The sequence below is a fragment of the Pseudonaja textilis genome, chromosome 1, assembly GCF_049901715.1.
Source record: "Pseudonaja textilis isolate UNSWEBS1 chromosome 1, rPseTex1.2, whole genome shotgun sequence".
Lineage (NCBI taxonomy): Eukaryota > Metazoa > Chordata > Lepidosauria > Squamata > Elapidae > Pseudonaja > Pseudonaja textilis.
Genome location: NC_141990.1, coordinates 203,152,787 through 203,168,146, shown reverse-complemented (window position 1 = coordinate 203,168,146; position 15,360 = coordinate 203,152,787). Strand labels below are relative to the sequence as shown.

The 15,360-nt window shown below is 37.5% G+C and overlaps 1 protein-coding gene across 2 annotated transcripts in view; it reads left to right on the top strand.

The window, feature by feature from the left end:
- The first annotated feature begins 646 nt into the window (after positions 1-646).
- ARHGAP15 (Rho GTPase activating protein 15) overlaps positions 647-15,360 on the top strand; it is a 470,287-nt gene continuing 455,573 nt past the window's right edge. The window contains exons 1-3 of one of the 2 annotated variants that reach the window (XM_087920289.1): positions 647-680; positions 898-952; positions 9,886-10,066. In XM_087920289.1, the coding sequence (XP_087776415.1) occupies positions 9,902-10,066 (165 nt within the window). In that variant the 5' untranslated portion in view covers positions 647-680; positions 898-952; positions 9,886-9,901. Of the gene's footprint in view, positions 681-723; positions 953-9,885; positions 10,067-15,360 lie in introns of those variants that run through there. The other variant, XM_026717802.2, reaches the window with a different exon arrangement.

Below are 15,360 nucleotides of genomic sequence, written 5' to 3'. Positions count from 1 at the left end.
AGGAAAAGTAAAGTACAGCAAAGGAAGGAGGGAAGGAAGGAAGGAAGGAAGGAAGGAAGGAAGGAAGGAAGGAAGGAAGGAAGGAAGGAAGGAAGGAAGGAAGGAAGGAAGGTGATATATAACACTTGGCCAAATTAAGAGGAAAAATATTTCAGTGTAGAAGTTCAGTTTGTTCTGTCTTTTTCTCTACAAAGTCTATAATTACGCCTTTCATTACAAACTATCGATCTTTTCCTGCATGTTCTTGTATATCTTTCCAATACATAATTGTCCTGATAATGAATAAGATCAGTTTTTAATGAAATAGACTTTAATTCCCTTCCTTATACTATTCCTGGACCACTGTTGCCCATTTTTTCTAGGATAAGAATCAAATGCATAACACTCCCAAATTCTAGAGCAATATCCACTCCCCAAGATCTTTGATGTGGTCCCCAAAGCTTTGAGTTGTTTATAAAAATAATAAAGGTGGGATATAAATAAAATAACACCCAGTTTGGCTGTTTTTTTTTAAAGGGGAAGGAAAGACCGAAAGAAGCACTTTCCATCAACATGCTTGATTTCTCAAACACTTTTTTTAAAAAACAGAAAGCAAAGGAACAGGAAGTTGAAATATTTTCAGCTCAGCTCATTCCTCTTTCTATTTCCTTTGAAACTTGTACAGCTTCTGAGACTGGGTAGTAAGTTGAACTCAAGGTTTTCATACTAGAGCCTCGGCTCGTTCTTTAATTCCTATTTAGTGGTGTGCTGTTACTGATGGGGTGCTGAACTCCTTTTGACAGGAAGTGGTTTTGCTGTATTTTTCTCCTTGCCTGCTTTGTGCTTGCCTTAGATGAAACAAGATGTATATTCTTCAGAAGGGGCCCAATTCACATTTCCCGCTTTCTTTTTAAAAAGCTGAAACTGGAGGTTGTTGGGGGAGATGAGAAAAACAGTGAACGGCAGAATATCGGTAAGGAAACTTAATTTGCTTCTCAATCCTCATCTGCAACTTGTATGACACAGCCAGGAAGGGAGTAGAGAAACTTTTACTATGGCATATTATTTTAATGTAGTGCATAGGGCAGGCAATGTTTTTGGGGAAAAAATACCACTCTCTTTTCAGATACATATTCTGAAAGAATACCTGAATATTTGGGTTGGCACTTATACTGGGTGTACAACTGGGAACATTATCTATCTATCTATCTATCTATCTATCTATCTATCTATCTATCTATCTATCTATCTATCTATCTATCTATCTATCTATCTATCTATCTATCTATCCATCCATCCATCTATCTATCTATCTATCTATCTATCTATCTATCTATCTATCTATCTATCTATCTATCTATCATCTATCATCTATATATCTCTATCTCTATTTATTCTATTAAATTTTTATGCCAGCCATCTCCCTTACAATATGATTCTGGGTGGCAAACAGTATTTTATATTTCAAAAGGTGTAATTTCCCCCCCATAAAAAAGGATAAGCAGTTTGCTCAGGAAGTATGAAGAGCAAGTGGTTTTAGTGAGAGACAGAGAGGGGATTGAAAGCCAAGAAAATCATAAAGTAATTGAAATGTGTTATCCTGTGATGATAAAACTACAGTTAGTATATTGGGGGTTTGTGGTCCCAGTGTTGAGGTTTATTAGAAATGGTAATCAGCACAGGGAATATCAACAGAAATATATCTGGAATGCTTGTCATGCTGAATGAACAATGGACTTCGCTACAACAATATATAGTATTTGTCGTAATCTGAATCTAAGTCAGCAATGCCTAGAAGGTGGAGCCCTATTGCAAAAGAAATCTCCAAACTGAGCCCAAGTAGGTACAAACCAGTTTTGATCCATGGAACTTATGCAGACGTATATTCTGGAATATACTATAATTTAACCATGTTCAAGTGGCACCTGTTTTTCAGTGCTATGCAGCAACAATTTTCTAAGATATGGGACAAACAAGAGTTTTTCATATTATTTAATGTATAATCCCATAAACCAGGAAGATTATAAAAAATGCCCTTGGAATTTAAAGGTAGCAGGTGTTCAACCCTAACCCCTGCTATATACAGGTAGTCCTCAACTTATGATCATAATTGAGCCCCCAAATTATGTTGCTAAATAAGACAGTTGTTAATTGAGTTTTGTCCCATCTTACAATTCTTTTTGCCATAATTGTAAAATGAATCACTGCAGTTGTTAATTTAGTAATATGGTTGTTAAATGAATCTGGCTTCCCCCATTGACTTTGCTTGTCAGAAGGTCACAAAAGGGGATCACATGAGATTAGGACACTGCAACTGTCATCAATACATGCCAGTTGACAAGCATCCAAATTCTGATCATGCGACTATGTGGATGCTGCAATGGTCATATGTGTGAAAACGGTCATACGTCACTTTTTCAGTGCCATTGTAACTTCACTTCAGTCACTAAAAATGGTTGTAACTTGAGGACTACCTGTACATAATACACTGCAAGGGCAGGAAACTCATACACATTCGGAATCTTAACAGGCAGGATTCTAACCCTGTAATGTTGACAAGGAGAAATCAACCTGGGCGTCCGCAATTAGGTCTCCATTTTAATGGGCGCCATCAAAATGGTGCATGTTTTGGGAATATGGTAACAACATATTAACAAACCTGAACCTTAACTTTTTCCCAAGAATTTATTTCACATAGACATGAGGAACATGTGGTCTAAAGCAGAGATTTTCAAACTTTCTCTTTCTGAGGAACTATTCTTAAAAAATCAACAACTCTGGAGGCAAAAATATGTTGTTAGACAATTGGCTGTAGAAGATTTTTTTTCCCCTTGGTCTCTCACAGAATCTCATTGAGTTAGTATGGAACTGTTTGAAAAACCTTATTTTAAGGTTCCTTCAAACGTTTTACAACTTCAGTATAGAAAAGATGATAGACAACTTTTTTCAACAAACTTTTGAGGAAACCAATTACCCTTAAAGTATATTATGCTGTCCTGAGTGACTGTTTCTTAACATATGAAGCCACTGATTTTACCACATGGGATCTTCCAACTCCATAAGTTTGGTAGATCATCCATGTTTATTTTTATACTGTTTTAAATATTTGGTAATAATATATTATTGGTTTGGTGGAAGGCAACAGGGAAGGCAAATGATAGAAGTGGAGTACAGTGTAAGCCCACTGCTTTTGGACATGCTTCATGATGTCACAAAGATACATAAAATGATTGGAGCATGTGTCACAATGACTATGCTGTTGCTTTCTCATTTGATGACCCTGCAATAGTTAAACCTGCATACATTATGAGGAATCATAGTATGTTCCTTAAAAGACGTAAAGTCCCCTTTTATTCCAGGTTAGGATTGAGTGATCTTAATAATGTGATCTTAACAAACCGTTCACCTCTTGTGTCATTGCCTCTTCATAAATAAACTACATAGTTCAATCCACAACAATAAAAAGTCCCTGTTGTTTTCATTCTTGCAGACTACTGAAGCTAAGAAATACTATATCTCCAAAGATACACTTTAAAAATCATGACTAAAACTGTTCATTTTTTAAATATGGCTTTGAAAGAGAAATTCCCCATCTACATAAATGTAATTATTAACTTCTCAATCTATTTAAAACAGCTTTGCTGGCTGAGGAATTCTGGGAATTGAAGTCCACAAGTCTTAAAGTTGCCAAGGTTGGACACCCCTGATTTAAAACATTCAAGTGAACTAAGTATTGAAATTGCTCTCAAAGGTTGATATAAATCTCGATACAAGATTTTAGATATATCTTTTCCCACAAATTTAGGGACATTTTCATCAATTTTTCATTTGGGAAAAGTCATACTGCCATATTTGTACACATAACAACACTTAGAGAATAGATTAGGAGTTTGAAATATATAGCAGCAATCCCTTCATTTATTTGATGAGATATTGACATTTTATGTGTATCTTAAAGATCTTAGTGTTCTTAGGATTGCACATTATTCTTACGCTCATGTGTATACGCTTATATCTGTCTTTCTTGGCGGTGATGTAACTGGAGGGGCGTGACTTGGAAACGTTAGAATTGGCCCTGGCTCTACATGAATTAATATATGACTCCATATTTTCAGAGAAGGTTCTGTGATACCAGAGATGGAAGTTCAATCATTAATTTCTCCAAAATTTGTAATTTTTCCTGAGATGCAAGTATAGGTAATCCTCAATTTACAACCACAATTTGTGCTATCCCACTCTCTCTCTCTCTCTCACACACACAACCATGGTTTAGTGGTTTTATTAATATTCCCCAGCAACTCCCTTCACCAAAAACCCACAACTGTCCCAATTAAGTCCAGCCACAAGCAGACCAATGCTAGTCCACAGAGCAATGGCTCATGAGTCCACAAGGCACTTGAAAGTTTAAACTTGAAAGTTTAAACCCACCAGGCAAAATTAAATCCACAATACAAGAGGGTTCACAAGGCAAGAAAAGCCCAGAGTTCATAAGGCACGATCCAAGTCAAGGCATGGTGTCAATCCAAAGCAAGGCAGGAATCACAATGACCAGAAAGCACACAACTAGGAAATGAACATGTTCTAAGCATCACTTCCATCTGACTGCTGTGCTAAACAGCCGACTTCTGATGCAACCCATCAAGAAAGGCGAGACTCTCCTCATGAGTAATTTGGATGAGCTTCGCTTCTCCTGCCTTTTCTCTGCCCTACCTGTTCTTGGTTCAGGAGCAGAAGACAGTTCTTCTTCTTTATCACTAACAGCTTCAGCTGCAGGCTTTCCCCACCTGATGCCTTGGGATGTCCTGCTGCAGTTGTGTTTCAGCCAAATCACTCTCAGACAGTGTCAACTCATAAAATATTTCTCTGGTCTTTTAAGAGTTGCCAGCAGAAAGGGAGGGGAAATGCTTTCATAGATAATTTCTAGGGAACCGAAGTTTCTGGTGCACGAATTTGTAAGTGGAGAGCATGATTGATGACTCTTGGCTATGGATGTATCCCATTGGAGAATATACACCCAGGGGATGGGGGAAGACTAGGGTCAAGGGTGAAATGAATTATATGTCTCAGAGTCGGCTGCACCCAGGCAACACCGGCATGTTTACTCCTAATAAATCTTCTTTAAGCTCTGAAAGATCTGGCTAGAACAGTAGTGGCTGACCTTTTGGGGCTCCTGTGCCAAAAATTGTGCCCGGGCTTGCACACTCGTGCTCGCGTGTCAGCACCTATAAGGCAATGCACCCCTCCCCATATCCCCTACACATGTGCACACAACCCCCCCCACTTCCCCCTTACCTTCACTGTTCCTCACAGCTGATTTTCAGCCAGTTTGAGGCCTTTTTTAGCCTCCCAAAGGCTTGAGGAAGGCTTCTGCAGGCTTCTGCTAGCTTTGTAGGCTGAAATCTAGCCCCATTTCATCACTTCCTGTTTTTCTGAAAATACCAGAAGTGACAAAACGGGGCTAGATTTTGGCCTACAAAGCTTGTAGAAACCTGCAGAAGCCTTCCTCAAGCCTTTGGAAGGCCAAAAAAGGCCTCAAACCTTCCGAAAATCAGCTGTGAGGCACGCACATGCGTAGTGAGGTAAGTTTGCCTGCAGCTTGCATGCCAGCACAAATGGCTCTGTGTGCCACCTGTGGCATGCGTGTCATAGGTTCACCATCATGGGGCTAGAGGCTCATGATTTAAATGGAGTGAATACCAGAGCCCTGACAGATGGTTGCTAGGAGCCATTGACAACTTTCCTTCTGACCTGACAGAAACTGGTTCATCCTCCCACAAGCTGACAACTGAAGACGTATATGGGGAAGTGTCCCGGGGGAGTCATCAAATAACTAAGCCCAAAATTTCCACTGCTAAGCAGGACAATTGTTAAGTGAGTTTTGTTATGATATGTACAGAATAACCCTTGAGTAACAAGAATATGCACAGGGAAACATTTATGAGAATAGTTATGAATAATTATCCAGCCACACACAGCTACACTGAATTGAGTTAAAGTTTACTTTAAGAAATAGCACAGTCCAATAAGTAGTTAAGGTCATATACGTTTAACAGTCCAAAGAATATCCAATTACAAAATCTTCTTACCGGTTGCCTTTGTCATTTACAGTAAACAAAGATATCAAAGCATAAGCACAGCTTAGATAGCAACAGAATGTCAGAGAGACAGCATGTCAGAGAGACAGCATGTCAGAGAGAACAAGCCATGATCTCTAGCTCCCTCTTATGGCAATCTGCAATACAATCAACCAATTGGAACACAGTACAAATCAATACAGTGATTTTGTCTTAAAGCTACAAAACATACATTGTTGGTTTATATATTGCCTACCCAACTAATTGGTGGACAGATTCCTAACAAGTTTTATCCATTTTACTCTTCTTGCCACAGTGGTTAAGTGAATCACTGCACTTGTTAAGTTAGTAACATGATTATTAAATGAATCTGGCTTCCCAATTAACGTTGGTTGTCAGAAGATTGCAAAAGGCAATCACATGATCTTGGAATGCTGCAACCATCATAAATACGAACCAGTTGTCAAACATCCACATTTTAATCATGTGATCACAGGGATGCTGCAATGGTCATAACTCACTTTTTTAGTACTGATATAACTTTGAATAGTCACTAAACAAATGGTCACAAACCAAAGTCACATGATCAAAATTTGAACACTTGGCAACTGGCATGTCTTTATGATGGTTGCAGTGTCCCAGAGTCATGTGATCACTTTTTGCGAACTTCTGACAAGCAAAGTCAATGGAGAAGACAGATTCACTTAACAACTGTGTTACTAACTTTAACAACTGCAGTGATTGATTTAATAACTGTAGCAAGAAAGCTTGTAAAATGGGGGAAAATTCGGTTAACAACTGTCTTGCTTAGCAATGGAAATGGGCTCAATTTTGGTCATAAGTTGAGGATTACCTGTACCAAAGACAGGGTAGAAGCATTCCTTAAGGCCATGAAAAGGAGATCGTGTTAGGAAGAGGGTAGCTTTTCCTTGACTCAGCGGGTTATAAGAGGGCTTTTTTTTTCTGACTAAAAAGGGTATAAGACGGAGAGAATCTATGACCAAAACAGATTTGCAAGATTCTGTTACTAATCTACTACTAAGCCGAGGTGGTGCAGTGATTAGAAGGCAGTATTGCAGGCTAATTCAGATCACTGTCAGGAGTTCGATTCTGAACGGCTCAAGGTTGATTCAGTCTTCCATCCTTCTGAGGTCTTTAAAATTAGGACCCAGATTGTTGGGGACAATAGGCTGGCTCTGTAAACCACAGACAAAAAGCACTTTGTGTTGTAAAGCACTTCGAAGCAATATATAAGTCTAAGTGCTATTGCTATAATATCTTAATGAAATTTAGTTCTGTTCTTCCTGTGGGCTCCATTCTACTTCAAAGGGACTGATAAACCCTTCTTCCATTCTCCATACACTGGAATAAAAAATATGATTTTATTGGAAATAAGAAAAGGCAAGGGGAAAAAAAGGCATAATGGGATTCTTGCATCTCTTAAGATCGGGTGGCACATATTGAGTTAGTGACAACTTTTCCACAGAAAGCCTGAGACAAGAGGCCTCATTAGGAAGAGTGGCATTAAAAAAAAAATCACAGCTTGTTCAGCTTGAGCAGTGCTTGCCTGGATCTGAAAAATGTTGCTCTGTATTTCATCCAGAAGATGGCATTCTTTGCATCCCAATGTCCATCTGTCCTGAAGCTCTTAGGCTTTTCTGATAAATTTCCAATGTAAGCACAAATTGGTCTGACAACCTATAGTTATGAGATCTGACAGATTTAATAATAGCCCAAGGTCCCAAGTAAGAAAAATATCATGCTTGTGATATAAGTAAAATGGTAGAAGCTGAGAAACACTTGATGTGTCAGAGAAAATAGAAGCAGGTTTAGCACTTTTAAACTGCTGAATAGCATCTGAAAATTGAATGAATGTACGTGTGACACACACCTGCTCTGGTAATATTTTAGCAATTTAGTCCACTTCACTAAGCTCAGAGTAAAACACTGTCATATTTCCTAGGGTGGAAAAAGGAGTCTTTATTCATTTATGGTTGAGGTAGTAAACTTTACGTACAGCCTTTCTTACTGCTAATGAAAGATCTGTGTATCTGAATTGGTCTCCATATGAATAATCTTGAAAGATATTACATCAAAGATTTACAGTTCTGTTCCTGTTCCTAGTGACAACTGTGAGTTTCTACTGTGTCCGCCTCTGCACATTTTGCATTATTTAGGCCAGTCCAATTAAATATTTCTTGCTATTCCAGGTGTTGTTTTGTATTCCCAACTTTTCTTTCCTTCCAATCTTTCTTCCAGCAAAGGCCTTTTGCATAGAATTGTGCCTGAGTAAATAACTGAAATATCTCAACGTTCTTTGTCTGAATGGTTTTTATCAGGTTTCTCTTGTGCTACGCCATGTCCACAACTTCAGTATTTTATGTTTGGTAATTTCAAGTGATTCTCAGGATACATTTCTTTAAGAGCCACATTCGAAAGTCTTCTGCATGCTCTCAGCCTCCTTGGGTTACTGTAATGGTTTTACAAATATGCAAATAAGAAGGATATCAGATTCCTGTTTTTCGTTTGAAGTTTTCTTCCACCGAGTTAGAAAAAAGTTTTCATGGGAATTTTATTTGCCTTTTTATTTTTCCAACTTTTTTATCTTCTTCTATGATTAAGTATCCAAACTAAATGACATTTTATACCATATCAGTTTTTTTTTCCACTGATGTGATAACTCTGGACTTTTTGTGGTACAAGCTGCTCCTTCAAGTACCTAAATAAAGAAGTCACTGTTTATGATCTCGAGCACCTTCTAAAACTGTGTAGATAAAAAAAAAAATCCCATCCTGATCACCAGCTAGTTTGCAATCCATCTGCATTATAACCGAGCTATTTTAAGTTGTTGAAGTCCATTTTGAATGAAATCATATCCCTTTGTTTTCCCTGTTACTTTATTAAGAGTGCAGCAAGCTCAAGTTCTTCCGTCAAAATTCTAGGGATTTTTCAAAATCTACTTAGGTAGTCGCAGTTATTGTTTCTGTGACTGAACAAGAGATGTTTCTGTCTACTGGTCCTTTCCCCCCAGGCCTTAAAATATAATGCAATCTGGCTCAACAAACTTAAGAAAATATTGTTTGTTTTTTGTGTCCCAAGAACCTAAAATTTTTTAGATTCCATAACTGGTAACAAGTAACTGGAAAATAGGGAAGAATGAATTAAACAGAAGGAGGTTATCTTTGTTATTCACATGTTTAGAGAAAGGTCGAATAAAAACTTGGTCTATCATCAAAATATTGCTGAATTATTGACTGTGGAGCTTCTTGTCCGAAGTTAATATTTCCTGTCTAATGCCACTACTAGTATTAAGAGCCCAGTTCCAATGTACCACAGCATCAATGGGCTACATATATATTAAATTGGTTATTATGTTTTCCACCTTTACATCATCTTTACGAATGTCAAAACAAATGTTTTACAAGTCTGTTTAAAAAAAAAAATCAGGATGACCCTTTACAAAGACCTGAATGTAACTTCTACCTTCTGGCACAATTGGTGGAGGCCAAATAAGTCTCTTTTAGCCTTTGAGCAAACTTGAGATGCCTAACTCGGATGTGAGTAGGAGAAGACCAAAGGCAAACTCTACTGCCTGCCAGCTGGCTGTAGGAGAAAGGTTAGTGAAAGATTGCAGGACAGAAGAATGGCTGTAGAGATAAGAATAACCTTTTAGGCAGACTGCAGTCTTCCTCCACATTTGGATGGCTTGGTGAATAATAAAAGTGCCCTATTGGTGCTGTTGTTAAGATATCCTGATATTCAGACCTAAAAGGGATTCCAGGTTGGCTTAATGCAAAGTGTTTTAAGCATATTTAAATATTATATTTTGCAGATTTGATGTATTGATCATGCAGCAATTAGCAGCTTCTGATTCCAGCGTAGGAAAGCTACATCCTTCCCATGAAAGCACAGAGGCTGTTCAGAGGAGGATCAAGAGTCCCAGCAACCCCCATGATCGATCCAGCCAAAGCAAATCTATGGTATTCTCTGAGAATCTGAAAGTCGTTGAGTCTGTAAGTACTGGTCCTAAATGGACTTCTGAATTTCTTCACCAGATACGCGGGCAAAGAAATTGGTGGACCTTTCTTTTTTTCTTAATTCAGAGAAGACAATGTTCCCCAATTATATAAGTGTTTCCAAAGCAGGTACATTCCCTGATCAATATTGGGAGCACCGCAATTGAAAAAAAAATCCTTATAAATGTCTGATCTTGTAATTAAATGAAATTGCAGAGCCAAAGAGACTGCAGACACTAAAAAGAGGATGGTTGAGTGAATTTACCCATGTGTGTGTGGCTCTTTTTGCTACTAAATAAATGCAAGGACTTCACACTTTACTCCTGAGGATTTTAGAAAAAATATTTCAAAGTGTTTCTAAAGCACATTCTTCTTATTAAATGAAAACTGGTAGCAATAATTACAAAAAAAATCCCCGCCCCCATTTTCCACAAACATTTGCTTTCCATCTTTTCCTACAGCAATACTGGGAAAATGTTTCCAACCTACTATGCAGAATACAGAATAACAGAATTGGAAAGATCCTTGGAAGTCTTCTAGTTCAAACCCTGCTCAGGCAGAAAAAAACTATATTATTTCAGACAAATAGTTGTCCAATCTCTTCTTTAAAACTTCCAGTGTTGGAGCATTTATAACTTCCGGAGGCAAGTTGTTCCACTGGTTAATTGTTCTGTCAGGAAATTTCTCCTTACTTCTAGGTTGTTCCTCTCCTTGATTAGTTTCCATCCATGCCTTCATGTGTTTTGGAGAATAGCTTGACTCCCCTTTCTTTGGGGCAGCCCCTTAGATATTGGATATAAATATCTATCAAGTCATCCCTAGTCCTTCTTTTCATTAAACTAGACATCCAATTCCAGCAACTGTTCTTTACATGTTTTTGCCTCCACTCCCCTAATCACCTTTGTTGCTCTTCTCTGTACTCTTTCCAGATTCTCTTTTTTATAATATGATCAAAACTGGATGCAGTATTCCAACTGTGGTCTTACCAAGGCATTATAAAGTGGTCTTAACACTTCATGTGATCTTGGTTCAATCCCTCTGTTAATGCAGCCTAGGACTGCGCTGGCTTTCTGGGCAGCTGCAGCACGCTACTGGCTATTTGAAAACACTAGAGCAGCATTTTTCAGACCTCTGGATTAAATCACTGAGGATTTAATCCCAGTGGGGGTATTTTCAATAAAATGAAATCACTGTAATAATGTTTCTCCTTATTCCTTCTTAATATAGTGACTTAAAAGGATGTCAGTTGACAATTCTGAAAAAAATAGGAATGTCCTTGACAGAGGTGGGATTCAATTTTTTTTTACCACTGGTTCTGTCGGTGTGGCTTGGTGGGTCGCTTTGCGCATGCGCAGAGGATTTCCTACTGACCTACTCCTGCAATCCTGCACTCTCCCTGTGTGTTAAACAGCTGACATGTGGCAATCTGCTGTGCTGCGTGAAGCACCTGAGTTTCAAAACTAGGAAATAAAGGTCAGAATAGACCTGGGGCAAGTGGGAGGGCCCAGCAGCTGATCATTGGAGTGAACCGATTTGCTCACTGATGATCCTCGGAGCTACCAGTTTGGTCAAACTGGGCCAAACCGGTAGAATACTACCACTGGTCCTTGAGAACTAGCAGAGCTGTAGTTCCCCATCTATTCTTTACCTTAAGTCATTAACGAAAGCAGCCAAGACTGCTTTTGTCCTTTAGAATGGAATGAATCTAAGTCTCTCATTAAAGTCTATGTAGAAGGGAGGGTTTTCTAATACATTTGTCAGAACTAGATTTTTTCCCCCACTGACTTTTAGCTGTAGGACATATATTCCCTACCTATATTCTTTTAAAGATCCACACTTTTTAAGATCCGCAAATCCCATGTTGTCTGAAGTTTAGATATTTAGCTATTTCACTAGAATGAGTTCTCTAAAAAGTTATAAAGAATCATATAAATCGGGGTCTCCAACCTTGGCAAATTTAAGATGTGTGGACTTCAATTCCCAGAATTTCTCAGCCACCATGTCTTAAAGTTTCCAAAGTGGGAGACCCCTGATATAAACTATATATTAGAGCAAAGGTATTCAAACTTGGCAAGTTTAAGACTTGTAGACTTCAACTCCCAAAGTTCCTGAGCTAACATGACTGGAGGAGGAATTCTGGGACTTGAAGTCCACAAGTCTCAAAGCTATCAAGTTTGAAGATCCCTGCATTAGAGGATATATAAAAGTGATGACATCAAATGTCTGAGTCATTTCCTTATTCCAAGTACATATCAAAATTTCAATTGGACCGGGACTTCCGGTTTGAGCTCCTTTGGTGACAGAATGAAATCCGCGATTGTGCGCAGTTTCGATCCATGCTCGCCACCGGAGTGCCCCGGAGTGCCCCAGAGTGCCCCGGAGTGCCCTGAGCCTGCTGGTTTCATGGCTAAGCCACCCCGTAGAGGTGGTGAAGAGGGGGGAGACTGCCAGCAGGGTCGAGGAGAGCCACATTTCTCCTCCCCAGCTGACCATTACTCCCTTTCCTGAAGGCGGTTGCAGCGGTGGTCAGAAATGGCCACCTCAAAGAAGAACTCGACTGGAAAAGAAAGTGCAGGAGGAAGATAAGAACAGAAAGTTTTTGGTTGACCATGTTAAACTGAAAAAGCAACAATGTAAGGTACCCTGGAATTTAAACTATAAAAATAACATGGTTCCCAAAGAAGACTTTGAAGCAGCGGAAGGAGAGAGGAAAGGGAAAGGATTTGGGTTTTTTTTCTTTCTCCCTTCCTTATACTCACAACTAAGAGACTTAAGTAAGAAATTGACAAAAATCCACTTTGACATTAATAGGCATTTAAGGTGAAAGTAAAATGTCAAAGGGATAATAAAGATTTTTGGATATTTAAAAACTTTTAAAAGCAGGAAAGGAGAGAAAAAGAATAAAAGGGCAGGATCTGGAAAAATGGAGGAGACTGCCTGGTACTAAAAGGAACTTACAGTGAAATCTTAACAAGATTCTTAAAAGATACATTCCTACTGAACCTTTGTAACAAAATAATAGAACCCCAGGAAGAGAAAGTAGAAAAAAGAAGCAAGAAGGAACAGCTTTGGATTGTTTGGATTACTTGGCGATTTTTGGATTTTTGGCTATTGCATTTAAATGGCAAAAATCAATTGGGCAGTTGTTGAAAAGTGTTTAAAATGGCATCACTTTTAGAAGAACTAAAAATGGAACTTAAAAAGCAGAAAGAAGATGTACAAGAAGGGAGAGGTTTTTTTGGCTTCATATTTCAATTCTTAGAAATGGAGATCTGGAACTATGAGAAACAACAAGAAATGCTTGTAGAACAAGAAGATCTGGACAAAGAAGAAGCCATCTTTAATGATCAAGTAATTTTATGTGGGGGGGAAACGGAAAAGGGGGAAAGAGTGAAAAGTTTAAGATTAGAAAAAACAACCAAAAAAAGAATAGTTTGAAAAATAATTACAATATTAGAAAGCAACAGAAGAGTGGATTACAGAAGAGAGAATTAGAAGTAGAGAGACAAGAGGGTAAAAAGGGGAGGAAGAAGAAGAGGGGGAAGAAGGAAAAGAAGTTATAAAAGACAGAAACAAGATATAGAGAAACAGGGAAAAGGTATAAGGATTGAAAGTATAAGCCTTTTAGAGATAATGGGTGAAAATTTAACTGAAAAGGGGATTCTGCAATGGTACATAAGATAGTATTGTTATATTAGAAATAGAAATAATTTCAGAAAATATGATGACTAAAATGATGGATAAAATATTTATTATAATATAGTGGGATGTTTGTTAATAAATAAATGAAAGAAAGTGAATGAGAGAATGAAATTAGGAAAGGATGGGAACATTTTAATTATTATTAATGATTTTTAAAAGTATAAGTGAAGAGAAATATGGGAAAAAAAGAATTATGGAAAGTCTATAAGTGTTCACAAGGAAGTATGATATGTAATTGAAAAGAAAAAGATGTTAAGATTTTAATGAATATTAACAATAGAATTGAATTGGAATGGAATAAGTGCTTTATTTACAGATATATATAATTATTTAAGAATATAGTGTGTATTTTAAGAATGTATTGAGCAGAATTCGATTGGAAGGTATGTATTATATTGATTGTTATAATCTTAAAGGTATAAATTGAAGTTTAAATAAGAGTTGAATGGACAAAATTAAAAGATATAAAGGTGTCATACTCTAATTAGTAATTACAGGGGAAAATTTGTTTAATGAGAAAAGATAATATGAAATTGAAACAGGACAGATACAAGTACAAATATAATTATTTGAATTGAGATATAAGATAATTAAAAATAAAGTTGAGAAAAATCAAAGGAGGGGAAAAACTATGTAGAAAATGTTAAACAGTAATAAGACATGGGATAGAACACAAAGATGACCATGAAATTGAGTTTGTGTCTGTATGAAGAAGTGATAACCCATGATAATGTTATTCTCAAAAAAAAAAGATGTTTTATTTGTATTATGTTTTTTGTGAAAACCCAAATAAAATTTATATTTAAAAAAAAAAATCAATTGGACCACTAGCTAAAATGGAAGAGAACCTCTTTGGTGACTTTAAAAAAAAAATCCTGATTAAATCTATCATAAGTTCTCAATAAGGTTTTGATAATGCTATGTCCATTATGTTCTAGCTCTTCCCTTCAGAACAATGGAAAAATGTTAGAGGTTCTATTAACATTCATATTCCCTCATCTTCTTATTCTTGCTTGTTGCTAGTTCAGAGGTGGTATTCAGCAGGTTCTGATCAGTTCTGGAGAACCGTTAGCGGAAATTTTGAGTAGTTCGGAGAACCGGCAAATACCACCTCTGACTGGAGAATTTACAATATCCTTCCCCTGCCAAGCCCACAGAACTAGTAGTAAACAAACTTGAATCCCACCACTGCGCTAGTTGTTAATTACGTGGTATGGTACAATTTCAGAAGTTTAACTGTCAAAAGGAAGATCTTTGCCTGAACTCTTTTGCTATGAATATAAGAAAGATGATACGAAATATAAAGTGAATATAAGAAATGATATTTGATAGGAACAGGAATGTTTCACGTTTAGAAGCTGTAACGGGGAGGAATTTGATTTCACTTGTGGATCTCTTTGCCTTTGTTGGGAGAAATATCCATTTAGTTAAGTTCCAAGCTGGGAGAAAGACACTGGAAACATGGAGGCTGATCAGAAAGGTGGTTTGTTAATGAAGCAGAACCACCAAGCCATGTGATTCTGGGTAGCTCAATAGATAGAATTGAGAGTGAGGGGTTTTTATATATTTTTCCTGGGCTTTGAGCTTGA